The sequence below is a fragment of the Oreochromis aureus genome, linkage group 7 (assembly GCF_013358895.1).
Source record: "Oreochromis aureus strain Israel breed Guangdong linkage group 7, ZZ_aureus, whole genome shotgun sequence".
NCBI lineage: Eukaryota > Metazoa > Chordata > Actinopteri > Cichliformes > Cichlidae > Oreochromis > Oreochromis aureus.
Window position 1 is genome coordinate 25,175,969 of NC_052948.1, and position 16,060 is coordinate 25,192,028.

The 16,060-nt window shown below is 40.3% G+C and overlaps 1 protein-coding gene across 1 annotated transcript; it reads left to right on the top strand.

Annotated features, from left to right (window-relative positions):
• Positions 1 to 407: 407 nt before the first annotated feature.
• LOC120441177 (peroxisomal succinyl-coenzyme A thioesterase-like) lies at positions 408 to 15,642 on the top strand. Its single transcript, XM_039615221.1, has 11 exons — positions 408 to 640; positions 2,728 to 2,924; positions 3,020 to 3,119; positions 3,196 to 3,386; positions 3,465 to 3,634; positions 5,254 to 5,373; positions 5,616 to 5,698; positions 5,815 to 5,908; positions 13,695 to 13,775; positions 15,021 to 15,162; positions 15,390 to 15,642. The coding sequence occupies exons 2-11, from the start codon at positions 2,729 to 2,731 to the stop codon at positions 15,518 to 15,520; spliced, it is 1,308 nt and encodes a 435-aa protein (XP_039471155.1). The 5' UTR covers positions 408 to 640; position 2,728; the 3' UTR covers positions 15,521 to 15,642.
• Positions 15,643 to 16,060: the final 418 nt, after the last annotated feature.

Genomic DNA, 16,060 nt, shown 5'->3' on the forward strand with positions numbered 1-16,060 from the left:
CAGCATGGGATCATCTTGGCAGTAAAATAGTAAAAACACCTAAAAAAAGAGCTTTGCAAATCCCTTCAAGAAGCCTTGAGAACTATTGAGGAAAAATTTAAATTTCAAGCAAGCTTGCCCAAGATGATTTTGTGTGTGCGTGACTTTTAAGACAATTAAATTGTACAAGTTCTGTATTTGCCCTATACTGCATTAACCTTTATGTTTTTAGATGTTTCAGTAAAGAAGTGTTTCCACTTTATAAAGGTTGACTACTAATATTTTAGTATAATTCTCTATTGATCACATGAAACCCTGAATGATGACTATTTTTAAGTTTTCCCTTGGATGCCCCAGATTATGACCGTTTACCGCTGTCTGATGACGCCATCTTGTGTCCAGGCAGCGGTGTATACACGGTGGTGAGCACGTCCCTGTGGGAGGAGACTGTAGTTCCCTTTCACGCAGTGTGTGTTGAAGCTTTGAGTTCGCAGTTTTGTTGACCCAACTTTTAAAGCTAGATTCTTCGGTAAGTTTAAGACCAAAGACTCTTATAGGGAACTTGCAGACCAAAAATCGACGGAGAAGCAACAAACCCGAAGACACCAGCTCAGAGGTCTGCTGCTAACAGGAAGTTGTTTACGTGATTTAACAAATAAAGGTAAGAAATCTTCCACATTCGCTACAATGTTTATGCAGCTTTCATTGAGATTCAAATGTGTTTTTCCACCGATGTGTTAGACTACCATCAGGGTTTGTTATATCACGTAAATTCAGGTCACTATACTTCATTCAGTATTATATTTCTTACCATACATGTGAAATAAAGATTAATATAGCTTCAAGCCAGGTTGTCGCCAGCAAAAACTAGTATTTTAATGACGTGTCAGAAAGTTTCAAATGTTTTTGCATTTTAAGGTATACAGTGTAGATCAGTGGAGCACAGTAATGACTGGTCACTGAATAATTGCAAAAAGAAAAAAAAATGTAACAGTTGTTCTTGTTAATGACCACATTCTACAGTAGAGGTGTCAAACATGCTAAAGGTCCTGTCCGTTCAATTGCATGAAGATAGCTGGACTTCAGTTTCTTGAAATGTGATGTCAGCATTACTGCACTGATGTGAAGACTTAACTGTTTGAATTTTACTCTGTATCATTCCAAAAATGTTTTTAGTTACAAAATCTCTAGACTACAGTTTTATGCTTTTGAAGGTCAATAACTCAGGTCTGAGGGTTTTTTTTTTTAAGGACTCAAAATGCACACTCGTAATCCAAGTTCAATGGATTTATTTACAGCCAATGAAATTCCAGCTGATCTAAAGTTTAGGACCACATGCCTTTAAAAGGCCAAATCTTTGCAAAATGTGGATTCATCATAATTTTCTGTCAGGTAGTCACACTGTCATGATGTTCTGATGGCAAAGGCAAAAAGACGTTCAGTTTTTGAACGTGGTCGGGTTGTTGAACTGCATAAGCAGGGTCTCTCGCAGCGTGCCATTGCTGCTGAGGGACACAGTAAGACAGTCATTTGTAATTTCTTACATGATCCTGAGGGTTATGGAACAAAAAAGTCAAGTGGAAGACCCCCCCCAAAATTTCACCAGCACTGAGCCGGAGGATCCCATTGGCTGTTAGTCAAGACACTGGACGATCCTCGACCCAAATTAAGGCTGTTACTGGTGCCAGCTGCAGCCCCATAACTATCAGATGGCATCTGACTGAAGGGCTTCAAAAACAAAAAACGTATTCAAAGGCCTCCTCTCCTTGAACGCCACAGAATTTACCGTTTGGACTTTGCAAGAGAGCACCAAACATGGGACATTGAAAGATGGAATAAAGTTTTATTCTCTGATGAGAAAAAAAATGTAACCTTGATGTTGGTCTTGATGGTTTCCAACGTTACTAGCATGACAAGCAGATATCACCCGAGATGTTTTCTCACGCCACCACAGAGAGGGGGCACCATAATGGTCTGGGGTCCTTTTTCCTTCAGTAGATGCAGGGGTGTTAAATGGCCGCTGGCTATGTCCAGATATTGCAGAGAACATCCCTCATGACTGAGGGCCCTCGTCTGTGTGGTAACGACTGGGTTTTTCAACAGGACAACGCTACGGTACACAATGCCTGCAGGACAATGGACTTTTTCCAGGAGAATAACATCACTCTTTTGGACCGTCCTGCATGGTCCCCTGATCTAAATCCCACTGAGAACCTTTGGGGATGGATGGCAAGGGAAGTTTAAAAAATGGACAACAGTTCCAGACAGTAGATGCCCTTCGTGCTGCTGTCTTCACCACTTGGAGAAATGTTCCCACTCATCTCAAAGAAACTCTTGCATCAAGCATGCTGCAACAAATTTTTGAAGTGATCCACAATAACGGTGTAGCTACTCATTACTGAGTTCATGTTTGGAATTTAGATTTTTGTTTTGTGGGGGGTTAAGGGTTTTTTATGGAGGTGTGGTCCTAAACTTTTGATCAGCTGTAAAACAGCCTGTTTCAGTTTAAGCGTTCTTTTCAATAAATTGCATGCTCAAAAAAGGTTTTGTCTCACTCCCATTTCTTCTTGTTGTATGTTGAAACTGTACTTGGAACCTTGTTAAGATCCAACCATGCAAAATATGATTTTTTTTGCCATTTTTCAAGTGGTCTTAAACTTTTGATCGGAACTGTATTTAATAGAAATGCATATAATGGTTGAGTGATTCAATTCCAAATCAAGTAATATGTTTTTATATCGAGTTCAGGATGGACAGGAAGCAGTGTTGTGTGAAGCTGTCGGTTCAGCCATCCAGAGGGCTCATGGATGAGAAATTCATTGTCCTCGTCCAGAATGCCCTGCCTGGTTCCCAACTAACCATCCGTGCCCTGCATCAGTGTGAAGATGGACACAGCTGGGAAGCGTTTGGTCACTACACTGCCGATACCACAGGGACCATCAATGGTACGTTGTTCAGTACTGAGACCTGGAAAATTCAGAGAAGAAAATGTAGAAAGATGCGCAAGTATCTGACAGATTGTGTTTTATTTTTTTTGTAGTTTCAGAGGATCCCAGTATACATGGGACATATTCCGGTGTTGAACAGATGGGTCTACTGTGGAGCCTCAGACCAATTCCAGGCAGCAAACCTGGGCTGAGGTAGGCTTTTTGTGTAGATGACACCAATACAGAATCCATTATTGGCACCATAGATAATTCTCCCATCACTCCTCAGGATGCGAAAGAAAAACATCCAGACTCCCATGGAGGTCACAGTTTCAGTTTACCAGGGTCACCAGACAGAGGGCTTTGCAGATCTGGTGCCACTCTCTGGTGTGGTGGTAGAGCGCTGGTATATGGCACCTGGTGTGCGCAGGATTCCAGTTACAGAAGGTGGACTCACCGCAACCCTTTTTCTGCCCTCGGGTAAGACCTGAAGAGTCCACAGTGAGATGTCCTGTGCGTGTAAATTAGATCAGCATGTGTTTGTTAACTTGTCTTAAGGTCCTGGACCTTTTCCTGGCCTCTTGGATCTATGGGGGGGTGGAGGGCAGTTGGTGGAGTACCGTGCAGCGCTCTTGGCCTCCCATGGCTTCGCCAGTATGGCCATCGACTACCTGACCTCTAAATTCACCATGAAAACTGGAAAGATGGTGGACAACCAGTATTTTGAGGTAGATCTAACGAATTTAATGTTTTGGTTACAAGGCAGCAACATGAAAAAAGGAGATAGTTCAGTTAGTCTCTTTCACCTCTAGAGCAATGTTGACCACTGTGGGCTTCCACCTAAGTTATCCTTCTTTTTGACTCTAATGAAGACCGTAGTTTACAAAATGAAGATCATATTGTCTTCAAAAAGACTTGAAACAAGCAATTAAGCCCACAAAAGCCAAACGAGAATGTTTACTGATGTCATAGATTCAAGGAGTTCAGGTCCATTCCATAGACTTCCATACATATCTTTTTGCAACCAGAGGAATCACTATATGGATCATGGAAAACAAGGTATGTTTTAATGCACTTAGACTTCTTGGCATTGTTGCTTACACCAGTGAATAAAATTGGTTTTCATAGAGTCTATGTTGAAAATGAAATAGTTATACGCTTTTGGATCTGATATTAAATGATCTTCAATGCCACCTTCCTCAAACAAAGTCTCTGTAAAGTCTGATTACATGCATGGAGCAACATAGAATCTCCTGCCTCCAGCATTTCCTACCCAAGCACTATCCTTGCTGAAACTAAACTGAGCATTTCCACTAATAAGAACACATGTTTACTTAAATAAGAGCAACTTCAGAATATGTCCCAGCTTCATTTTCTTAACCCTTTTGATGTGTGAAAACAGCTCAGAAATCTCTGTACAATGTAAACCAGATGAAGTTAGAACGACAGTGAGACAGTTCCTTACAATGCTTTGAATGCTGCGAAGCTCTGGGCTTTTCCATTGCACTGTCTTGGGTTTGTATCGTCCTGTTCTGTCTAGTGTTGTTTATTTTTGCAAGTTTTTGCACCTTGCACTTTACGTAGTCCTGTGTTCGTCCGTTATATGTCATATGTAGCACCAGGGTCTCAGAGGAATGCTGTCTCATTTCACTCTGTGCTGTACCACTGTACATGGTTGAAATGACAATAAAAGCCACATGACTTGACTTTTAGATGCACTGTTTCATGTCAGGTTGATAAAGACAGCATTTGCGCCCTGAATAAAACATTTGGGTGATGTCACGAGATGCTACAAAGAAATGGAACATAAAGTTTTCTCATCTCAGATCATGTATGCCTTAAAAGATCTTCAGTTTCTTTAATTTCAAATAATGAAATACAAACTGCCCTTGAAACTGCTGTCACTGTGCTGTGTTGTGTGTGTTTATAGGTCAAAGCCCCATGAAAAATCGGCCCAAAGTGTCATTCGCCTTCACTCATGTCTTTAATCAGACAGCAGGAATGAGATTGAGAAGTGCTGAAGTTGTTTTAGTTTAAAACCTTTAAAATCAATTTACATTTGTTATTCAGGTGTTATGGCATGCATGATTTTTAAAATATAGATGATGTTAAACCATGGACAATGGTTTCTGTGCTTCTGAGTTTGAGTTTATACCTTTTGGCTTTTGTACAAGATTTTGTGTTTTGTTTAGTAATTATGTTGGTACCTTTATGTTTTGAGGAATTGGGTTTGACACTGGCCCTAAAAATCCTCTTGAAGAATTCTTTTATCTGATCTTAAAGATCAAAAATGAAAGTCCTGGTTTTGGTGTTTTACCTGTTGTCCAATATATTTTTCCACCTGCAGACAGCCTACAGAGTCCTGCAGCAACATCCTCAGGTCTGCGGCAGCAAGATTGCCATGATAGGTCTTTCCTTTGGCACCAGTATGACCCTCAAGATGGCTATTTACTCTGAAGTTATAAAAGTAAGACATGATATTTTTTTATCGTGAAACTGCAGCTGGAAAATCAGCATCAGTCTGTTTTCAGTAACAATGATGCTCAAGATAAAGAAATAGGTTGACCACTGGCTGTGTTTTTATAGTTATTGGTTTTGGCAAATTGCTACTTCATCATTTCTTAGAATATTCTTGTCTACCCATCTTAGTCCTAATCAGGTCTTTTTGTCAGTTGATAACATCTGTGTACTTTATGTGTTTTTTTCCAGCTCAGTGCTGCAGTCTGTATCAGTGGGAGTCATGTGCAGCCAGTTGAGGGATCTGTGGAAGAAATAATGGGATTCTTTCAGAAGTAAGTTTACATGTTGTCATTTACTTTTTAGTTAAAGCCAAATTGGAAAGCTAATATATAGAAAGATGTCAGAATAATCCTTTTTAATTTTCGCTTTAAATTTTTTGTCACATCAGAAATGCTGGGAAGACTCGCTTCAATGAAAAGAACGAGGTGATCTGGCGAGATCTGCTGTTGCCCATCTCCACCGACCCTTCACTCAAAGCCGATGTGGGTACCACCAGCTAAAGCATCTCTCTGTCTTACGGTGCGTTCACACCGAACGCGATAGACGTGACCAGAGCTTCAGGTTTACATGTAAAGTCAATGGAGGAGCGCGATGAAGCGCGAAACTTCAGAAGCAGATTTGAGTGGCGAAAACGCTTTTCTACCTGATTCGTGCAACCAAGTAGCGCGACTGATGCGTTTGAAGCGTGAAGTAAAATACGCGCTGTAGTTTGTGTGGTGCATTTTGTGCATTCGCGCTTATTGCATCTACCGCTCGAGTTGGAAAAATCTGAACTCCAGCGTCAAGTCGCGCTGCGACAACCAATCAGGAGCCTGGTGACGTGATGCTCTGACCTAGTTCAAAGGGGCAGGTCCAGCCAAAGCCATTCATTCTAGCAATCAGTAGTTCAGTCGTAGGCTCTCCAGGGCAGAAACAATGTTCTTATTTTTCTCCTCCTTCTCCCTGAGGCTCTTCCACTTTAATGGTCCTTTTTATTCCTGTCTCTCTGTAAATAGTTACATTTTATATATTTATGTTTAATGTTTTTCTGTTTGAGCATCTTAATATTATTTCAAATAAATTTTTGTAATGACTAATGTGTAAAGTGTCCTTTTCACCGCTGCTCTGCTCTCCACAGTGAATAGAGAAGGGAGACTCTCTCTTCAAATGCTAGATCGACAGCTGCCATCTTGCTAACATACCATCTGGCACTACTTCCTCTCATATTTCCGCTTCACGCGTGTGAAAATTGCATATTTTAAAGCGCGACCAGTTCACTTTGGATGCGCTTCGAGGTGCGAATGTGCACGCGACCGGCTAGGGGCGTCTGGCGCTTTTTGGTCGCGTCTATCGCGTTCGGTGTGAACACACCGTTAAGGCCCTTACATACCAGAGATGATAAATCCATGCTTATATTTTGTGCATTAAAAATTATTTTTGGACTCAACTAATGTAGCCATTCACACTAAGCACATAAGTCTTCCTGCTGCTGCCTTCTCTTGAGAATTGGATGAAACCAGTTTCCTTCTTTTCTTCTTTAAAAACATCAAGATAAACTCATCATCACTTGACCTTATTTCTTTAAACACCCAATTTTCCACAAAAATGCAGTGCATTCAGTAGGTAGGTATTTATGCTACACAACAAGTTCAGATCAGAAGAATTTGGAGTTGTTTTTTTGCACTTGGTATGTAAAGGCCTTAACTCTTAGTACTTGTTACTACAGTTTTGAGTTTTTAAAAGTTTTCTAAATGTCATTCAAAAGAAAAGTTTATGCTTTATTTCATGCAATTAATATCTTTGAAAGGAGTTGGTGTTCAGATTTATATTGTGCCTTTTTGGTTGTGGTTGTGATAGGATGTGTTGTGAGCTCCTAGACTATGAGTGACTTTCATGTTGTATAGTTGTGCTTGCTTTATTCTACTTTTGTAATTTACATTTCCTATATAGCAACACACTCTGCACAAGCCAGACTTGCTATGCACACAATTCAGCTCAGCTGTTAGTATTAAAAGATGAAAAGCATCCACTGTCCTGAGTTAACAAGTGGTATGGATTATATTATTTATTGATACAAATCACATTTGTTCAATTCAATTCAAATGGCAGCAAATCACAACAGTTGGGGTGATATGTTATTATAAGGTTTTCAAGACCTCGTAGACCTTACTATATCAAAGACGCTGTATATGAGGGGAGGAATTTTGTGATTAATATTTTATTGTATTTTTAGAACACTACAGTCCACTGTAGAGATAGTTTACATCACATAGAAAAAAGCATCAGCATAACTATGAGGGGAGGAATTTTGAATATGATTCTGGATTTCACAGGGAGCCAATGAAGGAGAAGCCAATAGGGGGGAATTATGCGTTATAAGTAGTATATAAAGTTTAAAGTATAAAGTTTGTACTTTGCCAGTCTTCTTAATTATAATTAATTATTAAGTAAACTGCAGAAATGTCTTAAATACATAAAAACCTAGATTAAGTCTAATTTCCTGCATTTAAAGTCAGATTGTCATGGTTCTGGGTCGCTGACTCAGTGTTTTGTGTTTATGAACTGTTGATTCTTGTTACTCATTATTGTTTTGATCTCGAGGAGTAATTTATTTTTCCTAGTCTCTATTGGTTAATTAAGTCTTAATTGGTGTATCTCATCTGGATGCATGGATGGATAAACCTGGACATCATCTGCATAGAACTGAAAATGAATGCTATGCCTTACTGCCTAAGGGAAGTATGTGTAATGTAAACAGAAGTAACGCAGAACCTTGTGGAATGTTTTTTTTTAACTTGTTCTGTCTGGCAGAATCGTGGTCTGAAGGCTTTGCCAAACACATTTGCTTTCCAAAGAGGAGCACTGTAGACTCTCTGTAGGTTCCTTTTGTTAATCTTTTTGTTTTATTTTGTTATTCACATTATTATCAGAGTGGATGTTATGCCAGAGCAGACAAGGGGTGACACCAGGTTGGCGAAAGACATGGCTAAGACAAGCCATCCTGGACCACAACCCTCAAGGGAGCAGGCCAGCAACCACACCAAAACGCCGTAGCCAGGGCTGAGCGTCTCAGACCCAGGCCTAAACACACACACTGAACAAAGATACATCTTTCCATATCCACCTTAACCTCTGAAGTGCAGATGAACACATGTCCTCTAGAGCCAGCAGTGACCTTAGTGTGTCAGAAAGACTCCCCATTTACATGAACAACTTTTAGTCTCTTAGATGTGATTCAACCCAGTGCTGCATAGTAGTTTTAATACCTACACTATACACTGATCTGTGTCATGTAATCTTATGGTCAACATTATCAAATACTGCAGAGATGAGTCCACTGTTAGAGGCCATACAAAATTATTTATAACCTTCACTAATGCTATTTCTGTACTTTGAGAAATCCTGACTCAGATTCTGCAATAAACCATTCCGTTACAGATAATCATGTAGCTGTTTTACAGCTATTGTTTCAAGATTTATTTTAGATAAAAGGGAGGTTGGAAGATAAAAGGGAGGTTGGATTTGTGTAAATAAATAACCAACAGTGAGCCAAAAGTCCAAAGTCAACATTAGTCAAACAGCACAAGAGACGAGGGTGACACAAAGCTACAGTGCTGTGAAATAGTATTTATTTATCCCTTTCCCAGTTTCTTTTATTTTTTTATTTATGTTGCAAATTTGTCACACTAATTTTTCAGATCATCAAATAAATTTTTATGTTAGCATGGATAACCTGAAAAAATATGAAATGTAGTTTTTAAAAGGTTATTTCATTTATTAAGGCAAAAGGGCTATCCAAACCTACCTGGCCCTATGTGAAAAGGTAATTGCACACCTTGGTAAATCATGAATTAACTAGCCATACCCAGGCCTGATGACTGCCAGAGTTAATGAATCAAGAAATAATTTAAATAGGTTCTAGATAGTAAGTATAAGTAATATATTTCCTAAATGCCCACCATCAACATTTTTCAGAAAAAGTACCTAGTTTTAATCAATGTAGTATAAGATTATTGGGTAAATATTTGCAACTAAAATTCCAATTGAATAAACATGAATCCAACATGAATAAAGTAAATAATTTTGGCCATAATCGTGCAGCGCTACTTCCTTCTATGCCATGAACTAGGGATAGTTTCCTCATTCTATATATTTTTCAAAAGAGCCAATATTTCTTTCAAAAATGGATCACTTAGTCTATTAAGAATCTCATTGCTAGTGTCATCTCTTCCAAGTGCTATGTTTCTCCTGTTTTTAGTAGCCCTTTTCAGTTCTTCTAGCAGAAATAAATATTACATACAATGTTGTCTTAATAAACTCCATGTTAATGTATGTGTGTGTTTCCCTAACATTTCATTTGTTTTTCTTACTCTGTGAACAGATGTAACCTTACAGTTTTGCTTTATCCTCCTCACTTGCAGCAGCCATGTTTTCTCTTCTAATACTATTATCTTGCTTCTTTTTAGAAGCAAATACTCCTGACTCTAGAGTTCTCCAACTGATATCTCTAGTAGTGTACCATACCCCATCTCTTTTCTTTTCCTTGACCTTGATGAAAACTGAACATTGAATCTGAACAACCTTGCGGGCTTAACAATGTGACTCTGAATGTCTGCCATGTTAAAACTACAGGAGATGGTCAATAAAACTTCACCACAACATGTTCTGAATTTCCTTGCTGTAATTCAGAACATAAAAGAGAAACACATACATAACTCTGAGCATTCACTGTATTATTTTTTATAGTAGCCCAGATAACTTGCTCACTCACGCTCCGTTATTGGGTTTGTTTGGATTTTGACCTGGTAATTTGCATTTCTCTTCGTAGAATGTTAGTTATTAACCCTCTGGGGTCCATGGTATAATGGTTTATCTTGCCTTGTTTGGTATCATTCTTTTCAGCACAACCTCAAATATCTTAAATCGGAGTTATTTTTTCATTTTGACATATTGTATTAGCACAATTGATCTAAATAAGTAAATAAATAAATAACTTAATATCCGAGTAGAAAAGTTAAATTTTTTACTCTAAAAACTACAAACATGTTTAACAAATCATTTTCATAACTTGAAATGCAAATAGAAAATGTACATTTCTATTTACCTAAAAATGCAGCCAGGGCCTCAGGCGTTTTTTATATAACCATTTAAAACTATCTGCAGAACAATCAGGTGTTCTGCATCAAATAAGATGCCACACAAATTATTTCCGCCATTTCAAAAAAATAGTTTCTGTCCAGTATGACAGAGGAGAACACCACAGGCCTAAACTCTGCAGGTCTGACAGCAAGAGGTGTATCACTCCTCCCGTTTTCTAGCTGGAGACAGCATTTACACTGCGGTCTGACTTTGGTGGCTTTCTGGAGCAACTATGACATTCATCAGTATAACTGACACGCAAAAAAAACAACGACTACACTACACACTAACTACACACTCCAAACATGCCAAACTTCGCAAATCTCTCACATATCAAAACTCGCTCTCTCTCTTTTTTCCACTCTCTCTCGCTCTCTCTCTCTCACTCTTAAAACTTCCCCCTTTCCCAAATAACCAAATGCCACATGTTGCCATATCATTTATTGATTGGTTGACATGGTACATTTTTCCACTACTGGGGAAGGGGTGTTTTTTTTTTTCTTCTTTTTTCACTCACAAGTGGATAGTGTTTGCTAGTACTGTCCACAGAAAACACTGTTTTTACCGTTTCTTCCCGCTGTTAACACCACTGTTTTGCTCAGAAAAAAAACATTGCGTGAATTTTTTATCATAACTCTGGTTTTACGTGGCCTGTCAACACAATTAAAAAACTTGTATATAGTTTGAAGTCTGTACTTTCGACCCAAGTTGAAATGGAGACTCTGGGTCACTGCATCTTGTTGCTGTGTCGGCTTAAATTGGTCATGTTATTTTGAAACGCCTGCCCGGGTTAATTACTGAAGTAAACTAGCTGGGTCTTTGTATATCATTTCTGTTAGTAGATCACCCTGCAATTGCAGCATTACAATAGTTTATCCCACTTAGTAAATCTCTCCCATAGCCTCTGTCCATCCATCCATTTTCTTCCAGTTATCCCATGGCTAGGCCTCCAGCCACCTGGTCATAACTTATTCAATGGAACACCAACGTGTTCCCAGGCCAGCTGAGAAATGTAATCTCTCTAGCAAGTCCTAGGTCTGCCCCGGAGCCTTCTTTTGGTGGGACATGCTTGGAAAATGTCATCCAGGAGGTACCTTGGAGGCATCTTAATCAGGTGCCGAAACCACCTCAACTGGTTCCTTTTGAAGTGGAAGAGTAGCGGCTCTACTCTGAGCCCCTCTCGAATAACTAAACTTTTCACCATGTTTCTAAGGAGGGAGTCGGACACTTTTTGGACATATCACAGAGCTCATGATCATCATAGGTGAAGGTAGATTGCCCAGTAAATGGACAGCTTTGCTTTTGGCTCGCTCTTCATCATGATGGACCGGGGCACCCCAATCCATCTGTCAGTCTCTCCGTCACCTCTCTCCTCACTCAAGTTACTTTAACCATTCCACTTGGGGCAGCAACTTGTCCAGCGTAAGCACTCCACCTTTTTCGAGGTGAGGAAAAAGGTGCAACGTCTGATTTGGAGGTGCTAATTTTCATTGTTGCTGCTTCACACTCAGCTGCGAACTGCTCCAGTGTGACCTGGAAGCCACCACCTGATGAAGACACTAGGACCACATCATCTGCAAAGAGCAGAAATGAGCTTCTGAGTGGAAACCTTCCGCCATGTCTCTAGGTCTAGAAATCGGTGACAAAGGGCAGCCCTGGCAGAGTCCAGCACCCACCGGGAATGAGACCGACCATTTCCAGCAATGCGGACCAAGCTTTTGCAACAGTTGTACAGGGACCGAATGGCTTGTTGCAACAGACCAGACACCCCATACTCCCGAAGCATTCTCCACAGGACATGCCGAGGGGTGCAGATGAATGCCTACAAAGTCTACAAAGTACATGTAGGCGGAAACCATCACCCCAGTCTGCCAATCCAGAGGCACTGCCCCAGCTCTCCAAGCATTGTTACTGAGGCATGTCAACCAAGATAGCCCTACACCATCCATACCCTTTAGCAACTCAGCGCGACAGGCATTCCCAGCATACCCTCACTATACCTGTAGGTGTGCCAGATCTGTCCAGCGTCCTCTTCTGCCACCTCATCCAACTCACCACCGGGTGGTGATCAGTTGACAGTTTGGCTCCTCTCTTCATCTGAGTGTCCAGGAGAAATGAGTTTCATTTGAAGGGTGGCTGGGCTCTCCCTTTAGAAATAGTGTGAGGATCTCAGTCATTCCAGAGGGACTCTGAGTAGAGCCACTGCTCCTCCACGTCAAAAGGAACCAGTTGAGGTGTTTTGGGCATCTAAATAGGATGCCTCCTCCTCCTCGCAGGTGAGATATTTCAGGCATGTCCTAAAGGGAGGAGGCCTTCGGGCAGACCCAGAATATCACATCTCTTTAGCTGGCTTAGGCATGACTCATTGTGTCTTCCAGATGACCTGGAAGAGGTGGCTGGGTGAGTTCAGGACTGACCGACTCACCTCAGACTGTTGCCCCTGTTACTCAAATCCAGGCAAGCAGTACAAAATAGATGGAAGAAAATTGCTTTCTAATAGCTTATGCTGCAAGGTCATCAGCCCTACTTTCAGATCCCATGGAGGGACAGGCAGTCCCCAGTCTCACTACTTTACCTTCAAACACTAAACAGTAAAACCATCCATCCATCCATTCTCCTCCACTTATCCAATTAAGTGTTGCAAGGGTGCTGGAGCCTAACCCAGCTACTACAGGATGAGAGGCAGGGTACATTCTAGATAGATCGCCAGTCTGTCACAAGGCTAACACAGACAGACAACCATTTCCACTCACCGTCAGGCCTATGGGCAATTTTGGACCAGTTAATCTAACCCAACTAATTGCATGTATTTGGACCGTGGGAGGAAGCTGAAGTACCCAGAGAAAACTCCTCATAGAAGGGCCCAGGCTAGATGGTGGAATCAAACTAAGGACCTTCTTGCTGTGAGGCAACAGAGCTAACAACCATGCCACTGGTGGTTACCACTGTCCAACAATAAAAAAGCAAAACTTACAAATATTCACTAAAAATCCAAAGCTGAAATCTATAACTAAGAATTCAAAACTCATAACAACAGAACAGAAACTAACAACAGAAACCCTTTGGATCATACCAGCAAGAGGTGATAGAAAGCTATGCATAATTTCATGGGTGAAAAAAACAAAACTTCTGCTGTTTCTGTCTGTTCAGGTGGGAAGGCTACAGTGTCCTCTGTTGCTGGTTGTAGGCGAGGATGATCAGAACTGGCCAGCCCAAGAGTCAGCACTGGATGTAAGTTTCCTGGGACGACTTCTTATGTGAACAAGGTGGTTGAAATAAGGTTAGAAATGGGATTGAAAAGAGTTGGCTTGACCTGTGATTACTTATAAAAAATTGAATAAGTTGTGGGTGTTCAAAATGGCTTTTTGGACTTAACAAACACTTAAGTTATTGATATAAATGTATGGTCAGTAATCCAAGAGGCCACTGCACAGACCTCTGACAAAGAAGTGACTTGCATAAAGCTCATGAGTTTGCAAGATTCTTGGTGGAATGTGGATAAACCCCTGCGGAGTATAGCCTGCCTACCTTTTCATGTGCCCCTTGTATTGCCTTCATTATCCAATAAGAGAGCCTTGTCTTAGTGGCCGGAATCCCTAGTCAATTAGCTCGGTAACAGACAAACAGCTGGTATGTTCCCCTGTGCGGCTGGGCCTCAAGAAGATATACCCTCAAGGACCTAACAGGGCACAATAATGGCCCACCAGCCTTTCATTCGTTATTTTGAGGAAGGCAAAAGGGACGCAGCTTGACAGACTGGCTGGCATGAAATTCCTACATAATCTGAAATGCAAGATTTGGGCCAAGTACCACACCTGCCAGTGCCAGTATTCCTTGTGTACTGAAATGGCATGCAGTTATCCCTGACATGATGGGAAACAAGAATAATGGTGGTGTTTTGCTATCCAGAAGGAGGTCATAGGCCTGCTTGTTGCCACTGCCTGCTCCTTCATTACCTTTACCAAAAGTAGAGAGGTGGAGACCTGCTGCATCTCTATGGTATCTCAGATCCATCCCCCAGCAGTTTAGCCACTCGGCACTGGTACATCACCTGTGTTATCCTCCCGTTCCTGGATTGTCAGTTGTGGCCTGCCACAGCCAATTGGAGTAATATTTCACTTTGCAAAAATCTCAAAAGTGAAACAATATATTTAAAAATTGTACTAAATAAAACAGAAAATAGAGCCCATAGGGAGAAACAGGGGCTCAAAACTATAAAATTCAAATCTTAATAGAATTTCTCAGGTTTTTGGTGCATTACATTTGGGATGGGTAATAAATTATTGAATATCATTCGGCATAATTTTGTGAGTTCTTTGGCTATTAAGTATCAGCATGATTTTTTTTTAAATAAAATGTTTTCAAGTTTGTCTCTGTAAAGAAAAATGATGCGACAACTAAAGGGCTTCACATAAAAAATACACAATGAAACTATTTCAAAAATATAAGATAAAGTTTTACTTTAATGTTTTCCAGATTAAGGAAATGATGGCACGAGCGGGGAACAGTCATCTGCTCACTGTCCTGTCGTACCCAAATGCAGGTCACTTGATCGAACCCCCCTACACACCGCATGCCAGATCTAGCACCTTCAAGACCGTTGAAATACAAGAGAAGGGTAGGTTCACTTTCAGACTGCAAGGTTGTAGACAGTCTCAGTTGTTCTTTGAGGACCAGTCCACATTTTGGCAGGTTTGATAACTGAATGTTATGTAGTTGATGTTCAGATAATTTTGTGGCAAGAAAATGATTGTGAAAAAAAACTGTGGGCTACTAATAATTGTGGTACCAGTTTTGGGAACAGCAGTTTTGTGGTGAGTCCTGATGTCTGTTTTGTTTTTACAGTGATGTGTCTGTGGGGTGGACAAACGGTAGAACATTTTCGAGCTCAGGAGGATGCCTGGAAGAAGATCCTAGTGTTTCTCAGGGAGAATCTGTATGGTGGCAGGAAACCTACCTCATTTTCTCACCTGTAATCAAAATGATGACATGAGTTCCAAAGTGAAAATATTTGCCTAAAGACATAGTTAGTTAAAACTCAGAGCAGCAGTAGTCCAGATCAAATAAACAAAGCCTGTACATTAAGACAATCTACTGAGCCCACAAGAGGAATTGTTTTTTTTTTTTTTATTAATAATTTTCCCTTTATACAAAACAAAACAGACATCAAAACAGAAACAATAAAAGGAAGAGAAAAAAACCCCCAAAACAAACAAAAAAAACAAAACAAAACAAAAAAACAAACAAACCAAAAAAAAAAAAACAACCTCAAAACAGATCAAAGAAAAACCCCACAATGAGCAATCGGAGACATGTAAACGGGAAACTGATACAGTATATATAATTCGGTCTACCAATTATTTACATATAACTCCTGACAATCTCAACCCGCCAGTGAAGTGGGGTTGTGCCTATCAGTATGGTTTTCTTCAGATCATCAGGTAAGTAATCCAATAGCGGGCGCCATATATCCCAAAAAATATCATCATTGCCACTTAATTTTGCACTCAGTCTTT